Consider the following 27,929-nt stretch of genomic DNA (forward strand, 5'->3'; position numbering starts at 1 on the left):
AATATCTTTATAAACGCATCTGTTTAATAACGAATACTATCATCATAAAAACGTACCTCTATATTTTTTAACTAAACTAATTGAATGTTATAATATTAATGTGCTTACAATGTTATAATAAGCACTAATAAGGAGAGGTAAAAAAGATTTTACGTCTGAAAATTGGAATCGCTCTTCTTTCCCCTCCAAAAAAAAATTTAAGGGCTCACACCAGTTATGTTACCTTTATGTACCTATTTTATCAAAAGTCGGATACATTTCGGGGATCTTTATTGTAATAATTATTCGTTAATAGACAGTAATCAATTATAACGCTATTTTATTATATTAATTAATATTTATTAATTAGTGATAAGGGTTATATTTTTCCATCAGATAATATATTGCTACGATATTCATCTACTCCGAAATTTGATAATTTTTTAATCGATTTCGCGAATAATCGATATTCGGAGCTAATTTCATTCGGAGCAATCAATTAATAGTCCTATTCGGAGTATTCGTCGTCGTAGTAACATCCAAATTTTTGTAACCAGGTATTCGTAGTAATTGTTGTCGGAGTAAATGTATTCGGAGAATTTTTTTACAGTGTCGGAGTAAATGAATGTCGGGGTATCATCAGTTCGTGGCAATCTCCGTAAGCCATCTTTTCACACTAAATTTAATATGTGTATGCATTTTTCCATGAAAATTGTTAACGTCGTAATGACCGGCATTAATTCAAATAAATACACGAACAATACCTATAACTTAATAAGTAGTTTTATCTTTTCAGAGTATGTCTTTAGTAAATAAATCTACTTATATTAACTAAAATTAGAATTTATTTATAACGAGTCAAGATTTATATTATACTAAATATAAGGTCTATTATATTTACAAACTAGGTATTAATACGATGATAAGAAATTTGATAAGGCAATTATTACTAATCACTTCATTCAAAAGCGTAAGTAATTTTCATAGAAAATGTTACACACCTCCTAATTATAGTAATCATGAAAAGATAGTGTTTCTTCTGTCCTTTTCTCAACACGTATTCAATGTTTAATATCGTAAAATAATACATAAAAATTAAAATTTTAAAATGCTACTGAATATTAATAAGATATTTTTTTACCAAAATTTTTCTTAAAATCTACTCTATGAAATAGCTATCTTAAATTTTTTCTTTACATTTCATTTAAAATGTGTAAAATAATTTATATTTTTAATAATATGTAAAAAAATTAATTATAAAGATATAATTATAGACCTAACGTATAACTAATATTTAAAAAAAAATCAGCTAAAAATATTAATTGGATCAAAAGTTATTTAAGTTGTCAGTGAGTGCTGAACCAACCTGTATCTTCTTCTTCTTCCTCGCCTTAATCCCAACTACTTGGGGTTGGCCAACCTTATCTTAAATTTCTACTTGACACGATCTCCCACATCCTCTATGCTCACATCAGATGTCCTCATATCGCATTCAATAACATCTCTCCATCTATTTTTTGGTCTTCCTCTACCTCCTCTTCCTTCAACATTCATTTCTACAACTGTTCTTACGCTTCCGATTCTTCTCTTCTCATAACATGACCAAACCATTTAAGTCTATTTTCTTTCATCTTATCCACGATTGACGCTACACCTATACTCCCTCTTATGTGCTCATTTCTCATCTTATCTTCTCTAGTCACTCCACTCATCCATCTAAGCATTCTCATCTCTGCTACACTCATTTTCTGCTCTACTTTCTTATCAACACTCTGAACCATACATCATAGCTGGTCTCACTACAGTCTTGTAGAATTTACCTTTCAGACTCATTGGAATTCTTTTATCACATAAGACACCAGATGCTTCTCTCCATTACAACCACCCGGACTTAATCCTATGTCTTACATTCTCGTCAATTCCACCACTTTTTTGCACAACTGACCCTAAATACTTAAAACTTTCCACCTCTCTAATCACGTCCTCGCTGAACCAACTTGTATATTAAATAAATTAAATTATCCTTATAAACAATATATACAATATTTGTATTATTTTGAAAATTAAAAAAATTTTTAAATGTTTAATAGAATGCAAAGTTTATTTAAAAATCAAATTCTAAACTTTAATGTTACATCACAATATTTTACTAGTAACAAAACTTATAAACAGTACTATAACGTTTTTACACATAAAAGCGTTTCCAATAGCAGATAGTGTTTAAATCTAAATACAAGATAAGTGAATATATTATTTTAAGTGATACAAGTCTTCAGGTCATTATTCCATTGAAAGAAAAAACATAAAGACATTATTTTTGTTTTGAAAATAAAATAACGACTTAAGATCGCCAAACTTAACTTAAACAATTTCAGGATATATTCTTGTTACATTTTACATTAGTTTCAATTAATAATTTGTTATATACATATATTGTTTTTATAAGCACTTTAAGAAGTTTTTATAATAATAATAATAATTAAACTTACAATTAATAAAGAAAGAAAATATAATATTGCAAGGTGAATAATGGGAAGTATTTTTAAAAATATGAAGATATTTATATAACATAATCTAGTATTATCACCAGATGAAATAAACAAAAATTCAACAAGTTACTTGATGTTTTCTTTTAACAATTATGTAAATACTAATTAATTATTCAATAGTTAAAACAATTATAATTTCTCCAATAGAATAAAATATCGTGTATGAATGATAATATGATCATTACAAATATAACAAAAAGATATGTTATAATACAAAAAAAAGTTTAAGTTATGCCTGTAGCCCTTAAAAGACTAATTTAATAATATATTATTTAAATTTGATATATAAATTAATTCAGTTAATTTTAGCTAAACAAAACATTTATTAAAAAAATAATGTCAAGTTTAGGCTTTTAATACTTAATTAAATAAAATGATTATTAATTACATTATAATATTTTTGCTCTAGTTAGCTATTTATTAATAACAAAATTAATTTGAATAATATTGTAGTATATAAAACAAGTTTATTTATTTTACAACAAATTAAAAATTTGTAGACATTATCAAATATTGTCAATTAATCAATGATTTTACATAAATAAATCTATATTAATTTTCTAAAGTTGATTTAATAAAGCTAAATGAAATTATAAATAAATTAGATAAATATATAATTCACAAAAACATGAATCAAGTGATATATTAAAGATAAAAATGTTTTTGTAAAAAAATACTTATGTTTCAATACAATTCTGATAAACTGATATCACATAATTCTATTTAAAACATAAAAATAAATATAAAAAATATGATTTTCTACAAACTTTTTATGGTAAATTCTTTGGGAGACTAGGTTAAAGATTTTAAGTTTAGTGGCCATAGCTACAATTTGGAAAAACATATATAATACTATCTAATTTATTTATCAGTCTATGATACATTTTATTGTGTGCTATGTGAAATTAACTATAACTCTTCTTTTAATAAAGTATATCGGTTTTTTGATGGAGCTAGTTTCTTAAATGTTGATTCAGGAGGTAATGTCTGTTCAATTAGTTGATTATCATTGATCAGTTCTGTCATTATTATATCTTGAGGACCTAAGTGATACTCTTTATGCAATTTGCCAGAATAGAGATCATCAATAAATTGTTTTAAACGACCAGGTTGAGTGAAATCAGCATCTTTAGGAAATTGATACATATGTTTGAAACTATCAATTACTATAACTGGTAAGTCAGATTCTCGTTTTCCCAAATGTTGTAATGGATGAGCAAATTTTAAACCATCAGCAGTTAAAAAATTAACTCGCTCTATAAAAAATAATTATAATAAGTTATTAAATAGTGCTATATAAAACTGAATATTTTAAAATAAACCTCAAGGATTTTACTTACGTTTTTCTTCTATTAGATATAAACTCACAATATCTTTAAACAATTTAACAGATTCAAGATTTTTAGGATTATAAAAAAATATTAAGAAAGGTAAACCTTCTTCAGTGATTTCTTCAGCATTCTCAAAAGTAATTTCACGTACTAGAGGGACACATTTAGATGTTGTCCATATATTTAGAGCATCATAATCTGATGGTAAATTTTTGAATGTTTGATGTTCAGATTCAGGTGATGAACGATCTGGTCTAAAAACAACTATAGACTCATTGGCTGGATGCATTGCACGGAATTTTTCACTAGAAAAAAATTGAAATAATTATGTCATTCAAATTACATTAGTGTAATAATTACCCAACTCCAGCAAAAAAAGAACAGTCATCTTTGAGATTTGTGGCTACTTTACGGAATACTTCATAATCTTTAGAATCTTTGCTATCGAAGTATCCAATAACAACCCTCATTTTTTCCTAAATTTATACCATATTTAATTTTTATTAAAATATATCTATATCTCATAAATAAATAAATCCATACATCTATAGCATGATTTGAATCAACTAAATTTGATACTTCTTGTACAGGATCTTCAAGTTGCTTTTGTACAAAAGAAACAAATGCTTCAACTGATCGTTTACCCCTATATTCCCGTTTAGCTGGTTGACCATTGATCAATACTTTAATAGTAGGATATTTTGTAATTTGAAATCTGGAAGCCACAGCAGCTAAAGTATAAAAAATTTAATTATTTTTACAATATATCTAAAATAATACTTAATTAAATAAAGTAACTTAATATACTTTTTTTATCAAACATTATCTCAAAATAATTTAAAATGAATAAAAATGCCAGATCATAATGATACTTTAAATTATTTAATATGTAAAACATTTATTTTTTTTAACTCATATAACTTGCTGGCCAAAATTGTTTACTAAATTATTACTTTTAAGTGAATCTATTCTATTCCATAACATGCACATGCCCACATAGTAAAATTTGTAGCATTAATTATGTAAAGAAATGCCAAGAATTTGTTATTATTTACAAATACAGAATGATTAATCAACGACAAGACACTCTTTTTTTCAGAAACTATTGATTAATACAAAAATATCAACAATAATATATAGTGCTTTTTGTTTTCATCCCTCCAGAAAAAAAACTTATTTTCAATATACTTTAATAGTAACCCCTATTTTTGGTTTGGAGTTATATAATAGAAAATAAAGATTCCAAACAATTTTGTTCTTATGTTTTTTTCTATCTGATAAACTATTTTAGATTTAAATATGAATTTAAAATAAAAATTCATTATTAATTTGGTTTACATTATACCAAAGTAAAAAATAATTTGTTTTTTATAAATTATTGTCAGTATTTATTCTTGTTATAGTAAATAACAGACATGATAACAAAAATTGTCAATAAAAACTTGTATATATGACATCATGAAAGAATGACAACTATTGTATGCTAAACAGCAAATTATCAATAGATAGTTGGTCAAAAAATGCTAAACTTTTTCAAGCAATAATAAAATAATGGTTTATTGAATAAAAACTATAAGAAAAATATTGTTTGAAATTTTTTTTTCTATCATATTTTTAAATTAAAAAATGAGTCTCCATAAAAGAAAATTTAAGTTTAGGTTTTTTAATCTTAAATGGACGAAAAAAAAAACTTAATTATATGTTATTGTAGAGTTTCTCAAATCAAACAATTCTTTCCTTTATAAACATTTTAAAATTTTAATAGTTTTTTTTTTTATCTTATCTTTAATTGATCACCCTAGGTATATTTTTATAAATAAAAGTGTTCTACCAAGTTTTAATACCTTTAATAACTTCTAACCCAGCTAATATTTTGGGTTAATTTTATTAAATATAAATGTAACAGTTGGGCTAAGTTAAAAAATATTTTTTATTATTTGTTTCTATAACGACAATATAAAAAATAATTTTTTTTTGTAATTTCTAAATAGAAATTTGTTGTCTTTTATGCAAAACTGAGAAGGTATTAATTTTATTATAATGTATTTATTTTTTTCACAAAAAATTTAGGAGAAGTGCTTAGTGAATTACAAGCATATTAATACATAAAGTGGATATCTAGATAGGTACAGATCAAATTGGTTCATATTTATAATGCATATTTCACTCGCACTGCATACTAACTTCAAAATTTGATGAGACAACCATATATATAGTATGATTCATTCATCATGAGAATTTTAATTAATCAAAAAATAAAAATAATATCGAGATTTTTTTTTGGTTTTTTTAAGTACATGTTTTTGCCAATTTATCAATCATAAACAATCTTCCACTTAATTTATACACACACCAACAGTCTTCATATCCCCACTCTCCAATTACATGCAACCACCTCTTTTTCGGTCTGCTTCTTCCTTCAACATTTATTTCCATAAATGATCTTAATCTCTTCCCTCATGAGTTTACCTCGACATCTTAAGCCTTTGATTAACTTCCTTCCTATTTTCTCTTATTAACACTAATCATGAGTAAACAACATGCACCACAGTACCTTTGTCTTTCCTTGGTAATTTGATCCATTACTACAGAAAATACATAAGGACTTAAAGCAGAACCTTCACACACATCTACTTTTACTTTAAAATCTTCTGTTTTTCCACACACACTGTTTACCCTAGTACAAGTGCCTTCACACATACTCTCTATTACACCAATATATATATTTTTTATTCCTATATTGACTCCTATATTTGATAAAGAACTTAAATAATATTAATACATTCTTTATATATTTATTTTCTAAGGACTTGTCAAACTGTTTAAAATTTCAAATTAATTTATGTTATAATTAATGCTCAGAAGATGATGAACTTTGCATTTTGTTTTTTAAAGGACAAGAAATGAACTAAAGGGTGTTTTAAAAAGAACGCCGAATATGAAAACGTCGCCATTTTATTTGTTTGTTGTTGGCAGCATTGTTTTTGCAATTTTTGATATCTATTATTATTGAGGTTTTGTGTTGTCAAGGAATTTATTTGTTCTTAGTAATTGTGTTACCATAGAAAAGTACACTACAAAACAACAAATTTTGTTCATTCAAACTTATTATAGAATTGGTGAAAATTTTGCAGCCACCATTAGCTGACTACATGCAATGTTTGGCTATCATAATGCTCCAAAAGAATTAACTGTTCGTTGTTTAGTTACAAAATTCGAATCAAGTGGTTCAGTTGAAGATATCAAAAGCCCACAATGTCCTCGAAGTGGTCGGAATGAGGCAAATGTGACTCTTGTGTGTGATTCAGTTGAGTTCGGTACCAAGCAATGCTCACTGATTTCCTATGGTCTCAATTGGATCAAATGAACATCGATAACATTTGATTCCAACAGGATGGTGTAACGTGCCACACTTCAGCAAAAACAATTGTACTCCTTCGTGCGAGATTTTCAGACCGACTAATCTTGTTGCGAGGAGACCAAGTCTATCCACCTCGATCATGTGACTTATTTTTGTGGGGTTACACTAAATCACAAGTCTATGAAAACAAACCTAAAAATGTGACGGAACTGAAGTGTGTAATTTAATGTGTTCTTGGCAAAATCGATGCAGATCTGTGTGATCGGGTGATGGTGAAATTCACGGACAGAGTTATTGTGTGCAGGGCTAGTATGGGAGGGCAGCATATGCCCGATATTGTTTTTCATGTTTAAACCTCAAGATCTTCTGAATCGAATAGTATGATTTTTTTATGAAAATAAATTAATTTTATAGCACTTTCAAATCTGGCGTTCTTTTTGAAACACCCTTAATATCACATATAAATATATATATATATATATTATAATTTAAAAATGGAGTTCAAAATTTTAATTTTTGAACATTTTTTCTTTTATGTTATGATTGCTTTTAATCTTTTCTATTTCACAATTTTTTAGTAGGTCATTAGACAAAATATATATAATCTTTTTGTATTTAAAAATTATGTTTAATCAAAATAGATTTTGAGAAATAATTCTTTGAAATAAAAAAAAATATTTAAACTATTTTTTAATAATTGTAAAAGTTTTTATTTTTTGTTTTTTGAGTCATTTTTGTAACTTTTAGAAGTCATCTTTTAAAGCTTTCACTTTCGAGTTCTAGTTATTAAAAATTATACAACATCCTCAACTAATTTTTCATGATTTCTTGTTCCAGATATAATTTATTGAATCATAAAAATTATGTTGAAACTTGAAAAAAATATGTATTTTTTTAAATGTTTTAAACATGAAGAAAACACATTTTAAACATATTGTTTCATTTGAATTATGTTAACTTTGAGTAATTTAAACAAAATTAAATTAGTAGTTAAAAAATCAAACATTTAAAACTGCAAACTCTGATTGTAATTAATTTGTCGTAACATAACTGAAAACTAATATTTTACCACACTACACCCCATATGTTATAAAATAATATATGTACATATTATTAATATATTTGCTGTATATAGATACTAATTTTTTTTTTCAGTATCTATAATCATAGATAAGAGTAAATAAAAAAATTACAAAACTACACAGTAATAATTAAATAGAGTATTACATTTAAAAAGTATATAATTTACAATAAGGCATCTACTCTGAGGTTAAAAAACTTACTTTCAGAATCGCAGTCTATTTTTCCCATTATAACCTTACCAGGTTGCTTGTATAATTCAGCTACTTTATTGGCAGCTTCATTAAATATTGGTGCAAGCATACCGCTAAATCGACACCAGTCTGCATAAAAGTTAATTATAACCAACTCATTTGATGCTAAAAAAAATTTATTATTACGATTAAAAAAAGATAATAATTGTAATTTTATAATATTAATCATATATCTTGTTACCCTAGTAAAGGAAAACATATAGGAAATAATAAAAAAATTTCAGACTACATTATCAACATTTTTCTTTATTTTTACAATTAATTTTAATACTTTATAATTTTAATTGGTTTGTACAAATTAAAAATTAATTTATTTCTATCAAAATTTAGCAAATTAAAATTTTATGATAAGTAGAATACAAAAGAAAAAACAATTTATTTAAATATAAAAGGCTTATATGTCTTTCTTTATTAATACAGTATTAGGTATATCTATAATGCATTTTTAATTAATACATAAAAATGTAATACCTAATTTTACTGAAAAATATTTTTTGATTCACTGATTTAATCTATAATAATATTGCTACTTATCTTAATCTAAACTTATATAAATGTTAATCTGCGTTGAAATAAAAATTGTATGCTATAACTTCCATATATTTGTTTGTATTAAATAATGTTTTAATATAAATAATATGAATATGAAACAAAGGATGTAAAGAATTAAATGTAAAATGATTTTTAATTTTTAATATTTTTTAAAACATACATTCTTTTAGTAATAGCTCAGTTTCAACTCAATTACCTAAAGTCATGTCAATATTTTTACTATTTAGAGGAACAGCTCCATTCACTTTTTTATCAAATTGTACGGCTCCATTAAAATTAAATGTATCAGCTTGTAAAGCGATATCGCCTGCTATCGGTTCATTAAAAAATAACACCTAAAAAAAATATTACATTTATAACTATTTAAATTTATATATTATTAATACTAATATTCTTACATAATAAAAAAGTAAAATATATAATTTGAAAGTAAATGGTTTCCAATATATGTAAATCATGTTCTAGAACCTAAGAAACAGATACCATTGGTAAGAAATGAATAATAATGTATAATAAAATATATATTAGACCTAAAAGTTGTCGTAGTAATAACGACAACTCATGAGGTTTAAATATATTAACTCTACTGAATTAGTAAATACTCAAATAGGTTTCAAATTAGACCGTCACATTACAAAATATTTACACATAGACGTCATCCGGCAAAATTATTGTGATAACAAGTTACACGATTGAAATAGTGTACGTCATTAAAGTGATAATATGATTATGAGAATAACATGCTTAAAACGATAACAAGTTAAATACATGTTAAAAGTTAATATCAAGCGAAAACTTGTTGAAAAATGAATTTTGTATTGTGATTAGTGCAATTTATTTTTTTTATATTGTCTCATTTGAAATTTATAATATAGAAATAACATCTTTTGATTTTTTTCCCTTGCATACATGGAAACTAATGTGTTATAACCCACATCCACATGGGCAAATTATTACTGTTAATAATAATAAAGCTAAAAAACTCCATAGCCCCCAAGTAAAATCTGGGCTACGCTACTGCCTACTTAAATAAGCATTATACGTGCAATTATCTGGAGAGACACGCTAATTATAGGTCCATATAGCAAACTCCTTTCAAAAATATAAGAAATTAAATATATTGCCGTAGAAATTATTATTAGAAGGAAAACGAGTTATGTGAGTATGTGTCTAGCGTTGATAATGGTCCTGAAATACGAAATCCGCTATGTTTTAGTATTTTTGTAGCTTTTGAGTTAAATATTGTTTATATTTTTAATTTTAAACAGAATTTTACCTTCCAAATATTGTGTTTTAATTGCACTTATGATCCTAACCCAGCTTAATTTCAATTGTTTATATTATACGTATAACGGAGACATTGATTAAGTCTGTAATTGATATAAATTTTATTTTATTTATTCTTAAAATAATTATAAATACTTAATAAAGATTATTTTTACTTAATTTACAAATAATGAATAAATAATTCCAAATTAAAAACTTTTTTATATGAATACTATTTTAATCAATTCTATAGCATAATAGAATATTTATGTTTACCTATCACCTCACACAGGTTCTCACAATTATACATTTAAATTTAAACACAACTTTAGATAATGTAGAACAGATACTAAATGAATAATTATAAAGAGAAAAACAGTAGTAGCAAAATGTGGTCTATCTATAATTAAAAAGTAAACATATTCAACTAGGTATATAACAATTTCAGTTTAGTTAAAATTCTACATTACGAAATTTATTGATAATTCCATCAGTTATTTTTCGATAAAATTATGTTTTTTGCGTCTGGGCGGTAGCGATACACCTGAAATAATATTTAGATTGGAATTAATACTACAAACATTTATACTTATTGAACATCATATTTAATGACAAATAAAAACCAATTGACCAATACATGTTGGAATATTATTTCAAAAGCACAAGTTTAATTAGGATTAAATAACATTTTCGTTACTTTTTTATGGCTCATTAGGGCTTTAACAGCCTTTTGAATAGGTTTCTTAATTATGATTACTCTGGGATGGGTAATTATTCTGTCTCCAGAAAAACTTTCATAACATTTTTAAATAAGTTACTTTCCAAACTAGCTATGAAATAGATATCAATAGATTATAATCTAACTATTGAGGTGTACTTATCTACTAGTAAGATATTACTGTAATTCTACTGTTAATTCAATTGGTCAAATGAATTATATGATACTAGTTTATTTTGTGTTATAAATCTTTATTGTCATTTGTTTAAATAGTATTCAAAGATTTCGATTTGGATACAATTTGTAGGTTAATTGTAAAAAATTAGTAAAATATATAGAAACATATCATGTTTCCTTACATTTTACCAATAACATGATTTGTATAATTGCTTGTATACGATCATTTATACAAATCAAGTTATTGTTTCTGCGCAAAAACAATATACCGCTAATACGATTCTCAAACAATATTCATAAAGCTACAAAACAATGTTATCTCAAAATAAAATATTAATTACATATTATTATAATAAAACTATTTCAAATTCACTTCATAAAATTAATAAAAATACATTTTAATGCTGATAGAATTTTTCAACAACATTGTTACTAAAACTTGAATTTTGTCCTGTTATTTAAAATTATGGACGAGTGCGCAGTAGTGCATCTAGAACTTATTTTACTTTCAAATCATAACTGCACAAACATAAAGTTTGTTTAGTCGGAATTAATGAAGTTAAGAAATATTTATTACATAAGTTTGAAGTAAGAATTCTAATGATATTAATCATAAATCAAATATAGTTATTAGAAACCCAACCCAATCTAACCATCAATTAACTTTTCTGGTGCCCTATAGATTTTACCAAATATCATTTCATTAGAGAGGTTCATTTTTGCAATAACAAGGCAAATTTTTTTAGGTTATTTGAAAAAAATATCTGGAAATACTACACTTGATTATATTAGATATGATTTATAAAAACTTCACATAAAGATAATATATAATTAATACAATAATAATCAATATAGTTTAACATGTTACAAAACCTTTTAAAATAATTTTACATTTTTAATAAAAATAATTTATATTTAAGGCAACCTTAGATATAATAATATAAAATTATTTACATTAAACTTGTGATGCTTACAAAATCTGAAGTCGATAAAAAGATAAATTTTTTAAAACAATATTTTTATACAATAAAAATTGATCACTTGTGGCTAATTATTTAAAATTAAAATTATATTAAAAATATTAACTTAAAACTGAAAAAAAAATTAAATTCAAATAGCCAAAAAAAAAAAAAATTACTAAAATATCACAGATAAGTATTCACATACAATGCTACTATCATCAACGCTAAACACACACTACTGTTAAGCGTTTAACTTTTATAAGGTCCCGCTGAGTTGTACAGGTTTTCTCATTCTCTCTAAATACACTAATAGAAGATTAAAAGAGAAAATAATAAATAGAAATTAAAAAAAAGATGAACTGTGTTAATTTTATTTTAGTATTGTCAAAAAGAAATTAATTATAAACCAATTTTATTTTAACAATCGAGGTAAAAATATAACACCTCAGTTTCTCATCGAAGCTGAAAGCTAAAACTACGGTAATGTCCAAATATAAATATTTAATTAGAGGATAGAGAATGTGGATTATCACCCTTAAAGTTACATAAATACGTAAAAACGTTCAACATAAAAACAAAACATAAAGGTTTGGAAAAATATTATTAGCAGTATAACTAAATAAATATTTATTTATTTTTTATTTAACATCTTTTAAAGCTTTGATAACTAAATATTTTGAAGCTCCCTTAAGTTTTTGTGAAATTGATAACATTTCTATTCTAAATCTTTCTAAATCAATAGCCCCAACAACGAATACTAAAAAAGATGCGAAATCGCGGTTGGTTGAATGATCTAAAGCCGCCGTTTTACATAAAGTAACAAGCTTTTCGCCATCGCTTGAATCCAAGTCTTTCTGACAATTTTTGACTAAAAGTACCAAAACAGGGATTTTATACTGTTCTAAGTGGGTTTGACAACCTTTTATATATTCACTAAAAAAAAACATAAAGTTTTAATTAACTCCTTAACGTTTTAAAAATTTAATTTACTTGCTTTAAAAGAATACGCCAGTACTTTTTATCTAAAGGTTTCATAATTTCAGTGAGCCAATCTAAATATTTTACAAGTAATGAATATTTATTCATTAGTAGTTCAACGAGAAATGACTTGCAAGCGTATTCAGGAAAGTAAACTATTAATTTAGATAAACTTTGGACAAAACCAGTCAAATTGGTTTCACAAGTTTTGAACTGTAAAATGTAAATGTATATTAATATTTTCATCAAACCAATAAAATAATCAATTTTAAGCAAAGAAGTCTCCCTAATCATAATTATGTTACATTAAAACAAGAATTGAAGGGAAAAGGAAGTAGTTTGAATATCGAAATAAATTATGATTTTTTTTCTAGAAATAAAATGGTTGACGCGGTATTGACATGTGAATAATAAGTTCGTAATGGCATTATGCTCAGATTTGTTGTTATAACAATGTGTGGCGGATTTTAATTTCGTATCCTTCATTAGATTTTCGCGCGATTTGTAATGTATTTTCGATGTTAAAACTTTAATTCCAAGTGGCTACGTTAGGGTACATACCCAAGGAATGTAAGCTTTCTGACATATCACTTCAGGCAATTCTTTAATTTTTACTAAAACTTCACAAAATCTGTGACGATTAGTATCAGTAACCATTTCCGGCCAGACCTCATCTAATAAGTCTAATATGTCATTCCTACGGTTTCTCTCGGAGATTAAAAGTTCAGCTAACTCTTCTAAATTCCATTTACCAGCAGTTATCATTTCGATAACTAATTGTGTAGTATTTTTAAAATTTTCTTCTGTAACACAAAAAACTAATTTAGTAAATGAAATTGAACATGCAAACGCCATAAATATAACAAAAATACTATTTCGCATATTGTTTACTCAACAAATATTTATTTTCATGTGCAAATACCCAGATTTTACTAATTAATAATTTTTTAAAATATAAGAGAAGTTGGAAAAAATTGAATTATAAGTTTTAAATAAGTACAAAAATTTGATATAGAAAAGTTTATTTTTACATTTGATAAAATTTTCTTTTAAGATCAGTGTAGTTTTTACTTCTGATAATGATATCGAGAAAAATAATTTAAAAAATATAGTTAGCAATATATTAAAATTAGTATAGGCTAAATAGAATAATAAGCATTTAAAAAATAAATTTATAACGATCTCTTTCAAATATTTTTTCAGATGCATTCCTGGATGTAGTCCAGGTATTATTAATTTTTATTTTATAATACAACTAACACTAATTATCAAAATTTCGTTTTCAAAAATAATTTATCATGTAAAAATCTTCATTGATAACAGTGGTTCCCAAACTTTTTTCTTTTACTGCCCAACTAAAAGAAAAAATATTATAGAAGTTCCTGATTGATATAACTAGAGTAAAAATATCTCAAACAAAATTTATAATTGTATATAACTTTGCACGTTAATCATCAAGAACGGTTTAATTTACATGCAAATAGGCAATTTAAAAAGAAATTCATTTCATTTAACAGCAAATAAAAATTTTTAATTTTATAATTAATAATTAAATTTATTTTAGCTTTTCAAACTTTTTTTAAAATTTATTTTATTAATAGTTTTTTTTTCAAAATAATATTTATTACGACTGTCAATTTTTATACTATTGGTCAACAAAAAAAAAAAAATTATTTATTTCAATGATTTTCATCATAAAATAACACTAGAAATATTTTCTAAACCATAATTTAGTGTTTTAAGTGCATATTTAGTTTTTTTAGAGCTATAAATACTTTACTTAGATATAATATATTGATAATAAAAAAAAATATCCGATACCCTTGGTTATAAAATAGTTAATAATTATTAATGATCTATAAACGAAACATATTTATAACTTTTAAAGTGTATTTAGATAATAATAATAATGGTTTACCTAGGACTACTGTTTGGTCGAACAAAAGGAAATCATTGTTGGAAACATTCTTATTAACTAATAAATTATCAGGTAAACTTGCATCACATATATTATTATCAGGATTTTCTAAACTTGATTCATTAACTGACTCGGTTTTGGTAAACTTGCAAGTTTGTATGGCAGAAAAATCTTTGTCGAGATCAAATTCATCGTCACTACTGGTAAAATTGTCATCTTCGATTTTGTAATTCTATATTAACGATTCTTTTATTAAAAGTTTACTTATAATTATCCATAACAAGCCATGGTTTTAAAAAAGTTAGAGGGTTTGGGACACCCCTTTTCGAAAATGTTAAAAACTATATTATAGCTGTGAGGGTAAACTTGATAGGGCTCTGTAAAGAGGGTAAATTTTTGTTTAGTCTCCCTTAAATTAATTCAAGATAACGTACCTGTAAATAATAGTGTTAGGCAAAAATATCGATTTGGCATTAATATCATGACATAATTATATACTGATTTTGAAATTTAATGGTTTAATACATCATAACATAAAAATTATAATAATATTTTTTTATAATTATTTAAAAGTACAAACTCTGAATGTAAAAAACAAAAATTACTGGTAGTTAACACTTAAAAAAAAAATACATTTTTGGAATAACGATATAGTTATAAAACTATATCGATCACTAAATATGATTTGCAATATTTTTTTAAGTACCTTTGAAGAATCAATAATAGTTGCTAAAGAGAAAAATAAATCGTTACATGATGATGATAAATTATGTTCTTCAGATTTGAATTTTTTTACAACTTCTAATAAAAGCTTTTTATTTTCTTTATTGAATGACCAGCTACTCCAATTTTCCATACCACGATACAAATCTAATTAAAATAAATCACAAAATTAAGAAAGTTCAAACATTTTAAAATGTAACAAAATAATATTTATTGTGAGACAACGTAACTTAGCCTATGAAAATAAGATTACACGGCGTTGTCTACAATAATTAGACAAATTAAAATATTTGATCGGCTAAATATTTCATGTTTTTTTTTTCGTTATTATTTTACTTAAGAGCTATGGAAATATCACGAGAAATAATATTTTTTTTAAATTTATGAAAAAAACCAATATAGCACCTTTTTATAATAGATTTTAAGGAAAAAAATATCTTATTAATGTTCAGTAGTAAATTTTCTACTGTATTTTAAGCTTTGAGAAAATTAAAAAATTTGTTTTAGGGTTTCAAATATTATAATAAATATTGCGAAAGGACAGAAGCATACGTATTCGTTTCGCACTTACAGGTCGGACTATTGATATGTATATTTTTCCATGAAAATTATTATTATTTCAAATATAAAAGCCTTTAAGCTAATATATTTAAACTATAACAATTTTTATTTTCATTGTATTTAATGTGAAAATATGGTTTACTTCAATCCTTTTTATACGTATGTATACTGACTTTTGATACCGTGAAATAAACATAAAAATAAATATTCTAATTTTTACAAAATTTAAATGATAAAAAAATTTCACTGCAAAACATTAAAAGATGATTTTTCAACTAATTTTTTTCTTAAAATTTACTTTGAAATAAGACTATCTTGATCTTTTTTTTAAAATTTTTCAAAAATTAAAAAAAAAATGTTTTTTTTTCTATTAATTTAAGAAATACAAAGATATGATTTAATTAAATTTTAAGATATTTTGATTTGACTCTTATAAATTATCAACATAAAAAGTAATTAATAAGAGTTAATAAGAACTCTCTTATGTAGAAATTCATAGTAGACAAATAAATTATTCCACTTTAAAAATACATGATATTACTTATAATTTTTTTTGTAAGTAATACCCTCATCTCAGCCAAATACTACCTTCACCCTCTCAAAATAGTAACATTGTGACCAAGTTTGCGCTTTTGATCGTTGATAAAATTTAATCTCACTTTTATTAGAAACATTGGCTGTGGTGGCTATGTTTTTAATTGTTGCGCGAGGTTTTCAAAAAAACGTGATTCTCTATCTGAGGACCCCGATCACCCCCTTCAATATTGGGTCTGTTGAGCAGATGGTAAAACCAAATATCTAAAAAAAATTGTGCCCACCACACCTACTATAAAAAATTTCTGCAATCATTTTTGACGACTATATAGTATATTCAAAATTTGATATAGGTAGTTGGTCTCATTTAAACCCTTCTTGTAGTTAAGTTTTCTATTGGATTTTTATTAATTGCATATTAAAATAACGAATGATGTCTTAGGAATACCTAAATACTTCTTTTTCTATTTTCTAAGGTTGTTTAATTTTGCTAGAGATATTTTATATTAATATATGATATATTAATATATCAGTGTAGATAATGTTTAATTCTAAGAAATCGATGAATAATTACAAAAACAACATCAACTATTTCCTAAATTATATCCAGATTAGTAATTCTTAGATTAAATAATATAAAAAACCCAGCACAGGGGGGTCGCGGCACAGTGGTGACGTGGTATAGATGGATCAAGTATAATGATATCTGACAGTGATTAAAATCACTATCAAAAAAAAACGCTTCGATGCAAATCTTTAGATAGTGTTTAATTTTAAAAAATTGGTGGATTATTCCAAAAGCTTCATAAACTGCTAGTTCCTTATTAATATCCTGATTAAGACAAAGTATGTAGAATAAAAAAGAGATTATTAGAAAATAGTATTTCCCATAAAAAAATTATATTGATCAATACACTTTTAAATAAGTCATAGCATTATAATGTTAAAAATGTAAAAAATAAAATTGAGAATTTTCACACAATAATAGCATTTGGTAGCCATTTTCACCTTGAAGATAAAATAAAGTCCGAAATTTTTTTTTTCCATGATAAAGTATATTACATTAGCTTTAATTTAAGATATATATAAAAGTGTCAGACTTTCCGGAACACTTTCAAAATTTAAGTTGAAAAAGTCAATTTTTTGTGAAAAAGTTGTCATTTTGAATCCCCCCCTGTAGGCAGGTAAAAAGTCAGATTTATAAAAAAAATATACCAAATGATAGGTAAAGACATCATGCATCTACAAAAAAAAGAATTATATTGATCCATACATCTTTCGAGAAGTTATAGCATTATAAAGTTAAAAATATAAAAAAGAATTTTTTTACAAAAATCGTATTTTTTTTATTAAGTTTAATGTCTGGGTAGCCATTGAAGATAAAATAAAGTCCGAAATTTTTTTTTTCTATGATAAAGTATATTACATTATGTCGAATGAAAGGTCTATATAAATACTACTTCTCATAAAAAAAATGTAATGATACATACATTTTTCAAAAAGTTATAGCACAATAAAGTTAAAAATGTAAAATACAAAATTGAAAATTTTCACACAAAAATAGCATTCGGTAGCCATTTTCACCATGAAGATAAGATAAAGTCCGAAATTTTTTTTTTTCATGATAAAGCATATTACATTAGCTTTAATTTAAGATATATATAAAAGTGTCAGACCTTCCGGAACATTTTCAAAATTTAAGTTAAAAAAATTAATTTTTTGTGAAAAAGTTGTCATTTTAAATCCCCCCTTGTGGGCAGGTTAAGGGTTAAATTTATGAAAAAAATATACCAAATGAAAGGTAATGATATTATGCATCTATATAAAAAAGAATTATATTGATATGTTTATTTTTGAAAAAGTTATGGCACTTTTAAGTAAAAAAAATTGAAAAAATTTCGAAAATTAGCAATTTTTAAATTTGTAATTTTTTTGGAGGTTTCCCCCTTTTACGGGGAACGAGGGAATTTTTTTCAATTTTTAAGGGTAATGTCTTCNTTTTACGGGGAACGAGGGAATTTTTTTCAATTTTGAAGGGTAATGTCTTCGACTAGATACGATTTGTGATTTTTTGACGTATCATTGAAAGAAATCGGTTCGGTGAGAGCTGAGAAAAAGTGGTAACAGACACAAAAAAAAAAAACACATCTTAGTAAAACCAATACCTTCTCAGCTTCGCATCGAAGCTAAAAATTAATAAATTACAAAGTAAAATTATTTACTTTTGAAGTTGAATACTTTATCATATCAAATCTAATTCGACAATAAATACTTTAAAAATATTAGAAATTAATGATTTTAATTGTTTGTATGGAAAAAGCTCGTTAAGCTACTTTTTAACTGAATAAGGATTTTGTTAAGGGTAATATCTTCAACTAAATACGAATTGTAATCATTAGACGTATTGTTGAAAAAATTAGGTCGAATGAGGGTTGGCAAAATGAATCGTAGCCACAAAAAAAACCACATAATAAAATAATATTAACTTGAATAAGAAATTTCTTCTCACGAGGGTAAACTAAAGTGATGGGATCCTTGATATTTATTGAATCTTAATGAGATAAAAATCAAATGATTTGAAAATATTTTTCTAACTCAAAAAAAATGCAAAATATATATTGCCACAGGAGGATTTGAACCTCGTATTCTAAGCGTGAAAGACACAAGTGTTACCGACACGGCAATTTTTAAGTTGAAAATTTTAACACTAAAATAGCGTTTATTTAACTACGGCAGTCGTTTTTTATATTACATAAAATAATCTTTAATTTGATATATGTTTAAAGGACGCAGTATTTCCGGAACATTTTCAAAAAATGATATCAAATGAAAAGAAAATATCTAAGGTTATAGTACAAAAAAAAACTATGTTGATTTGTTGATTTTTGAAAAAGTTATGGAAGTTTTAAGAAAATGACACAATTTAACAATTTTAAAAATTGTAATTTTTTTGGAGATTTGATGCTTCGCATCAAAGCTAAAACTATGTGTCAAAAAAAAAAAAAAAGAATTTTTTTTTTGAATTTTGAGTGTATTATTTTCAATTGAAACAAATTCAGGTTTTTTGGTATATAATTGGCTAATATTGGTCCAATGGGCCAGCGTACACGAGACAATAAACATAAAACATAGTTTTTACTATATTACGGAACTAAGAAGGTATTATTTTTATAATATGCGTAAAAGCGTATTTTACAATACTTAAGGACGCATCGAAGTTAAAAATAACCAAATCATATAAAGAACAAACATTGATAATATTATATAAATTGATCATTTGTTAATAAAATTGATAACCTTAAATTGATTTGACTATCTTCTTACTAAAACTATCAAAATGAAATGACTCAATTGTGTCAACGCTGTATTGTACTAATTTTTTCAGTTTATTAAAAGTAAGATTATATTATTAGAAAATACGACCAATTATAATATAATAATATAATAAGATATATATTATGTACAAGGGATTGTTACCATACATCCAATAACATTGTACGTTAATGTTTACTACATATTTATTAGTTGTGACCTCCTCAGAAATAAGCAATCAAAACTGCTATGAACAAACAATAAAAAAGTAGAAAATTTTTCAACTATACATAAGCAAGGAAGTTACTTTAATTTTATTGATTATAATTTATATAACAAGGTTCTTTTTTGAATGAATCATATAAAATATTTGATAATATAATTTAATACTAAAATGTTCATATTCGTCATAAAGTTACTTTTAAGTCAAATAAATGCATTTCTATTTTATTAACAGTTTACTTTCACTAATAATAAAAAAGTTAATAAAAATTTAGCAATTACATAATTAATAAATTAACTTAATATAATAAAAGTATTATTAAAAAATTAATTTACATTATTTTTTAGTTTTTTACTTGATACATGTTAACATGATTTATGCCAAGGAGTAATAAAATAATTACACTTTTTATTTTAAAAATTATTTAAATGTTAATACAATCAATTAATAATTATAATTAAATGGATCACTAATAACTATGGAATATGATTTTGAAGTTTTAAAAGATTAGATTTTAAATGTTCTTCAGGATTTAAGTTATTTAAAACAAAACCAATATAAATTTTTAAAAATGTAGCATTAATCACATTACCACGACAATAAATAGCATTTAGAAGTACAGTCCAAAGATCTGATGAAGTAGGATACATATGGATTCCTCTTGAAACATTTTTCAAACACATTTTTAAGTTTCCTTCAAATAGATTACAAATGCTAGTTAATAATAATGCTTGACTAAGTTCCCATTGTTTATTGCTAACAATTGTAGCACATTCAAATAAATGAGGTCCCAAACCTCTTTTATACTTAGATTTATTTGCCATATAATAATATATTAAAATATAACCCAAATTTACCATCAAATGTGGATTATCAGGATAGCTGTGGACATAACGACTGATTATGCGTAGTGAGACAGTTGGTTGTCGATTCATGTAATAGAAATATGCCATAAAGCGAATTATATCTTTCATGTATACAGAATCATCTTTGTATGTATGCAATTCTTGTAAAACAATTTTTGATAAGTTTATATCACGTATTACAATACCAAGAGCAAAAGTTGCAAGAAGAGCTTGTACATTTGCTTTATTATTTTGTATACTTTTCAAAAATAATATTTTAGCTTTTTCAAAGTCTTGATTTATACTAAAAGTAATTGAAGCCATTGCTAAGTATGCAGATGATACAATACCAATATCAATTTTACTATCTGTTAAAGACTCATAAATAGCATATGCCTCTTGAAATTTATTGGTCTTATAAAGTGAAAGAGCCATTCCAGATCTATCATTTACATTCAATTCATCTATTTCATTGTATTTCTGAATAGCTTCTTGATAATAACCAGCTTTAAGAAGACTGAATGCTAAATTCCTTTGAATAATTACTTTATTTTCTGAATCACAACATTCTTCAGCTTTCTTGGCATATTTAATAGCATTTTTATAAAGACCACAATGTTTGAATAACATGGATAATGCATTAAGGCCCCAGCTGTGTTTGGGATTTTTTGATGTAAGCCAAGTTAGTACATCTATACTGTGCAATGTTTGGTAAGATGGTTTCAGTACTTTAGAATTAATATCTATATTTTTGAAGTTTAATTGTATGAAATTACATATGCTCTCTTCATGAATTCCTAAAGTGGTGGAATGATATAATAAATCCAATGATTTTTCTGGGTCATCATATTGGGTAAGTAATCCTTGTAAAATCCAACTATTAATTAAAGTTGGATCAATACATTGACTCAAATTGTATGCCTCTTGTGCTAAATCTACATTATTATGAATAGCACATTTAACAGCTAAATTATTGTAAGCAATAGCATTCAAATCACATTCAAGGGACTTAACAAAGCAAATATAACTAAAGTATTCATTATCAGACTCTTCGATTGTCTCAATTAACCCCAAAGTATTCCAAAAGTCTTTATTTTTACTATCCAATGATAAACATTTCTTAATAGCTTGTTTCGCTTTTAACTTAAATTCCATTTGTTGTAGTTGTTCACTAAATGAGTTCTGTGCATGTTTTAAATAACATTTAGCTAAATCGTACCAAATATACTTTTGGGCTGAATTCAATGAAGATTTTTTAATAGTTATATTTAAAGCCTGAGTATAACACCTACGTGAGTAGGTATATAATTGTAAATCTTTTATTTCATACATTTTTTGACTATTATCAAATACATTCCAAGGTAAAGTTAAGCATGATAATTTTTCTGGCATTGTAACAACTAGCATACATAAATCTCCAAATAGTTTCCAAGTTAATACATGTCGGTTATCTATATGTAATGCTCTATGTAAGTATAAACTTACATTTTTACACAGGTCATAACTTCTATTTACTTGATTATTTGAAATATGTTTAGCATGTTCTAAAAATATTTTAGAAGTTTCTAATAATGCAATTAACTCATTAGGGTATACATTAATAATACTATTGTAAAGTTGAATACTTGAGTCTAATAGTCCAATTTGATATTCAATTTTAGCAACTTGTAATTTTGGGTATAAAAGAGTCGGATTAAGTTCTAAACATTTATTGTAAGTATGTTTTGCAGCAATAAATGATTTACGCCCAAAAAGGGCATCTCCAAGACATTCATAATTAAGTGCATTTTTTGGATCATACTTTGTAGAAAGTTGAAAATTATCCACAGCTTTTTCATAATTTTTCAATTTTAAATAATATAAACCTAATCTAAAAGAAGCCCATTTTACATTAATTGAAGTTTTCAAAAAATGTAATAAATTTTCATGTTCTTCATTTTTAGAAAAAGAAATATAAAGATCAGATAGTGAAATTCCTGTTTCTTCATCATCCGGATTTAACATAATAGATCTTTCATAGCAAGCTATAGCAATAGAAAAATTTTGTATTTGTTTATAAAAATTTCCTAGTTTAGTAATAAGATCACACCTAAATGGTGCACTGTGTGAAGCTTCTAGATAAAGTTTACCAGCTTCTGCAAAACAACCCTTTTCCCAAAATATATTTCCTAATAACAACTTCATGTCAACTGAAGAACTTTCAATAATTTTTAAAGTATTTAAAGCATCATCAAGTTGCCCAAATCGGCTAAAGTAATATCCTTCTAATAATAAATAATAATCATTATTATCACAATTATTTTTTAATATATTTAAATACTTTTTGGCAGTTTCTTGATCTTTAAGATTACAACTGGCAATAATTATACACTTATTTAAATTAATAGAATATTTTTCGGACAACAAATGAATAGCTAGTTGGCGACCATGTAGAAATTGTAAGCAAAAACAATAAGCTTCTATTTCCCATATTACCATTGTTTCATAACAAGAAAAAGTAGGTTTTATAATTTTTTTTGCTTGTTGCACACACCGAACTACATCTTTGTAGAAGTGAATATTGACTTGAATTTCTGTAAGTAAAAACCACGCCTGCCAAGAGCGATTAGTTACTTGTAAAACTTTTTGTAACATTTTTCGACTTTCTTCATATTTTTTTTGAAGAGTCAAAACAATACTTTTAGCTATTAATGAATTTGGATTAGTTGGTTGTGCTAGAAGCAAAACTTCACACCTTTCCCAAACTTTAGTACTCATTTTGTCCACTAATTTTATTAAACTTTCCTCAGGATCTATTACAGTCTTAATGTAATTACTAATGAAAGAATCACAAAAAAAATTAATTGCTATTGCATTATTATTATATAGTGATAACATTTTTTCACAAGTATCAACTATTTCTTGTCTTTTTCCTTTTGATTTTAAAACTGGAATAAGTTTACAGTAGACTTCAAATCTATCATTATAGTTATTATCTTCACACAATGCAGTATAAATTTTTTCTAGGTGTTTATCTAAGGTATTAGTTTCTTCAGTAAATGGAAATTCTGCAAGAACTCTACAAATTGCTAAAATTTGAGGAGTCATTTCTTCAGTTTCTATTTTGGACAATACCATATTAATAAAAAGATTCATGTCCAACTTTGTCTTATAATTTTTCCACAAATCTATAGCTTTTTTTGCTCTAGTAATACACTTGGTTTCATCAGTTTCTAAACATAACAAATTTGCATATGTATAGAAAAGTTGAGGAGATACAACTAGCCTATCGCACTTTTCATAGTATTGTTCAACACCTTGCCAAGCAAACAAATTATTGGGATTTATTTCAATTACTTTTTGAAAATATTGTATGGATTCATCTTTTTTTGATGGTATTTCTAATAAGGTAGCACCATACAAAATCAAGCCAGAAATATTGTTTGGTTCTGAAGCCAACACAGTTTTACATATTTTAGCTACTTCAATAAAATCTTTTTTAATGAACTCTTCTTTAGCACGTTTCAATTGTTGTTTTACATTAATTTTATCCATCTTGTTATATTTTATGTTGATTATATCTAAAAACACATATAATTTAAGTAAAAACGTATACCCATCTAACATTAAATTAAGTGTGTATAAACATATAAAAATATATATTTTTACCAAGGCTTAATTTTTATGTTTTATTTATTTTTTATTATTTGTCAAGTTTTATTTATTAATTTATTTTTTATATTACTACATAAATGTGTTTTAAATTGTATAATGAATTGTTAAAAATAAACAAATATTAAATAAAAATAAATCCTAATATTTTCATGTTATAATAACATTTAATTTAAAGAAATTAATGTTACTATAAATTTTATTACAATGTTTTTTTAATATTATATTACATTTAAAAATAGAAATAATTTAAACATTTAACATTATGCGAAGTGCAATGGCAAAATTTTTATTAATCTGATTTACATTTAACGGTATTTTCTGCTTTTTGATACAATTTTTTTGTTTTTACTGTTAATACTTCAATTTTTATAAAAATTTCAGTACATCATTAGTAAATTTTATACAGTATTGAAGCTAGGACTTTTTCTGAGGAGGACTTTTTGCTTTTACATATAAGTCAGTACCAAGGCAAGGAATTAAATGCATTTATAAATTTTGTTAAGTTATTCTGAACACACCATCAGCCAGTACAAACTTTTATTAATTAGCTTGAAAAATTGATAATTTGTTGTTACTGAAGTTATATCTTTGGTCATGATTAGGTCACCCCCTCTAAAACGAAAAATATTTTTACATTACTATATAATCCCATAACAAAGTTGCACAAACTTGGAACCCATCATAGTGGCTTAAACAAAATTTATAAATGTATTCTTAGTTCTAATTATCATTATATGATATGTAATACACAAAGTGATCAGTTTATTATAAACCATTCGATACTCAAAAGAAATACAATATTGGAAAAATTAATTTTTGATCTCTTCTATATACATACAATTATTGATTGATTAGCTAATAATTATTTTTTAGAATCATCCTTTGTAATGTATTGGGATGTAAAATTATTTTTTTAAATAGCAATATACTTAATTAACTAACTTATTTAATAGATAATGATGTAATTATGAATATAACTGATCAATAAGAACTTTTAGACATGTATTTCAGAAGTTATTAACAATTTAAAATAATGACTGGAGGTGACGATTGGATGCTGCTATTTTTATCACTAGTTATTTTTCAGCGGTACTATTCGTTCTACCTAGGTTAAAAAAGAAGAATAACATCCAATGTACTGGTCCAAAAGATGTTATTGACCAGTCATTTTTTTAATTGAATAATTTCTAATTTTATAAGTTAATTAAATATTAAATATTCTATTTAATAAAATAAAGATGATACTCCAATACATTATAAGGGATGATTCTAAAAAGTAATTATTAGCTGATAAATCAAGAATTATATGTAACTAAAAGTAATCAAAAATTATTTTTCCAATATTGTATTTATTTTGTGATATTAAGCTCTCACAAAATAATCAACTCAATTTTTTGAACCTGGTTGACAAATTATTAAGTTTCATGATAACATATGATCTAATCACAGGTTTTTATGCCAGTTTTGTTTTATTCATACACATTTTTTCACAGTATTACTTTTAAAATAATCTGTTAATAATTGCTGTTAAATGTATTGAAACATTTACTAGACAATAAATTGATACAAATATATCAAACTATATATTGAAATTATAAATTAAAACTTCACAACATATTTTTAATTTTGTAACTAATTTATCCCAGAGAATAACTTTTGAGAGTTTTTTCTACCAACTACAATTTAGAATGGTCTACCATGATTTTGTCGTTGTCTAGCCTGTTAAATCCAGATTTATTTAAAAACAAAGAGTGAGAAGTAGAAGAGCAATCACCTACAAATCTACTTAAAATAAAATCTATTTACAATATCCCCTTTTAAATAGTAATGCAACTAGAGCAAATATCTTAGGTGTTAAAATTATGTAAGACTTGTTGTTATGGTAGCCTAGAAAATGTAATATTTATAATGCTACACTCTACAACTAATAATAATTAATTTTTTAAAAATCCATAGTTAAAACAATATGTATATATTTAAAATACAGAATTACTTTTAGAGTTTTGGGTACCAAAGCACCTTTTAATACCTCCTAAGTTCAGCCACTCGCCCTAAAATTTTTTTTTTTGATATTACATTATTAAAAGATTAATGATCACTTCATTGTTACTTGAATAATACTTTTGTTAATAATGACAGTAGGCATAATAAACATTATAACCATGTTCTAATGAAAATTAATAAAATTATTTTTGTTTGTTTAATTAAGTGCATTTTTAATCTAGGTGACACAATAAAATACAAATATTGCCCAGTAAAATTATTTTATCACCTAGTTAATTACTTTACATTTAATGTTTTTTAATCTACTAGATAGATATATTAACTATAATAATTTTATAATTTGAAATATATATAAATTGTTTCTTTTTACTTAATTACTCTAATACAATAAATACACGAATTACTATATGTAATTTTCATCAAATTGAAAATTATTTTATGTAATTGTAGATTGAGTACTTACCAAAAAATATTTATGAGCGATTCAAGAATTTGTTTCACTTGCATTGAACTAATTTTTAAAGTGTGGTTAATTAAAAATTTTATTGATAATTAATTCCAAAATATCATCAATCTTATGCTTAGAAAAAATATTACAAGTAAAATAACAGAAAACAGAGCTTGGTTACTTAATTTTGTTTTAAATTTAACTAGATATAATAAAATTTGAATTTTTCAAAAAAAAATATTATTTATATAATTTTTTAGGTCCAATTTACTAAAAACATTATGTTAATCAATAACAGAATTATGGTTCATTTATTACTATCACATATGATAACAATGATGGATAATAAGTGTCCAGCTATGCTGAAGTCATTGATCTCTTATGATTTATAAACATTAATTATTTATAAATCTAAATATTTATAAGATCTATGGTTAAAGAACTCTTAATCTAAGATTATGACTTCACTTAAGTACCTTTAGAGATAGGAACATGATAAG

At 24.7% G+C, this 27,929-nt stretch overlaps 3 protein-coding genes across 10 annotated transcripts; all 3 read right to left on the minus strand.

Moving 5' to 3' along the window:
* Positions 1–2,059: 2,059 nt before the first annotated feature.
* Positions 2,060–12,714, minus strand: LOC126901285 (endoplasmic reticulum resident protein 44-like). Of its 5 annotated transcripts, none has more exons than XM_050677677.1 (10): positions 12,242–12,714; positions 10,843–10,916; positions 10,383–10,476; positions 9,505–9,574; positions 9,303–9,441; positions 8,504–8,659; positions 4,403–4,590; positions 4,220–4,335; positions 3,869–4,164; positions 2,060–3,784 (listed from the first exon to the last, which is right to left on the minus strand). In XM_050677677.1, exons 4-10 carry the CDS (start codon positions 9,562–9,564, stop codon positions 3,438–3,440), a joined length of 1,302 nt encoding a protein of 433 aa, XP_050533634.1. In that variant the 5' UTR covers positions 9,565–9,574; positions 10,383–10,476; positions 10,843–10,916; positions 12,242–12,714; the 3' UTR covers positions 2,060–3,437. The 5 variants fall into 5 exon arrangements, with proteins under 5 accessions (XP_050533634.1, XP_050533632.1, XP_050533636.1 ...); XM_050677675.1 differs by having other exon boundaries at positions 12,222–12,714; XM_050677679.1 differs by lacking the exon at positions 10,383–10,476.
* A 127-nt stretch (positions 12,715–12,841) lies between these two features.
* LOC126901288 (uncharacterized) lies at positions 12,842–15,268 on the minus strand. The gene is made up of 4 exons (XM_050677683.1): positions 15,126–15,268; positions 13,769–14,010; positions 13,224–13,420; positions 12,842–13,162 (listed from the first exon to the last, which is right to left on the minus strand). Exons 2-4 carry the CDS (start codon positions 13,970–13,972, stop codon positions 12,868–12,870), a joined length of 696 nt encoding a protein of 231 aa, XP_050533640.1. The 5' UTR covers positions 13,973–14,010; positions 15,126–15,268; the 3' UTR covers positions 12,842–12,867.
* On the minus strand, positions 15,126–27,890 carry LOC126901277 (tetratricopeptide repeat protein 37). 4 transcript variants are annotated; one of them, XR_007703007.1, is made up of 4 exons: positions 27,445–27,889; positions 21,336–24,883; positions 15,832–15,995; positions 15,126–15,357 (listed from the first exon to the last, which is right to left on the minus strand). XR_007703007.1 is itself a non-coding variant. In XM_050677664.1 (4 exons), the coding sequence occupies exons 2-3, from the start codon at positions 24,855–24,857 to the stop codon at positions 15,927–15,929; spliced, it is 3,591 nt and encodes a 1,196-aa protein (XP_050533621.1). In that variant the 5' UTR covers positions 24,858–24,883; positions 27,445–27,890; the 3' UTR covers positions 15,224–15,357; positions 15,879–15,926. The 4 variants fall into 4 exon arrangements, 3 of the variants coding, with proteins under 3 accessions (XP_050533621.1, XP_050533620.1, XP_050533622.1); XM_050677664.1 differs by having other exon boundaries at positions 15,224–15,357; positions 15,879–15,995; positions 27,445–27,890; XM_050677665.1 differs by lacking the exons at positions 15,126–15,357; positions 15,832–15,995 and adding an exon at positions 21,055–21,172.
* Positions 27,891–27,929: the final 39 nt, after the last annotated feature.

This window comes from Daktulosphaira vitifoliae, unplaced genomic scaffold (genome assembly GCF_025091365.1).
Source record: "Daktulosphaira vitifoliae isolate Bord-2020 unplaced genomic scaffold, ASM2509136v1 Scaffold_3, whole genome shotgun sequence".
In the NCBI taxonomy this organism is placed as follows: Eukaryota; Metazoa; Arthropoda; class Insecta; order Hemiptera; family Phylloxeridae; genus Daktulosphaira; species Daktulosphaira vitifoliae.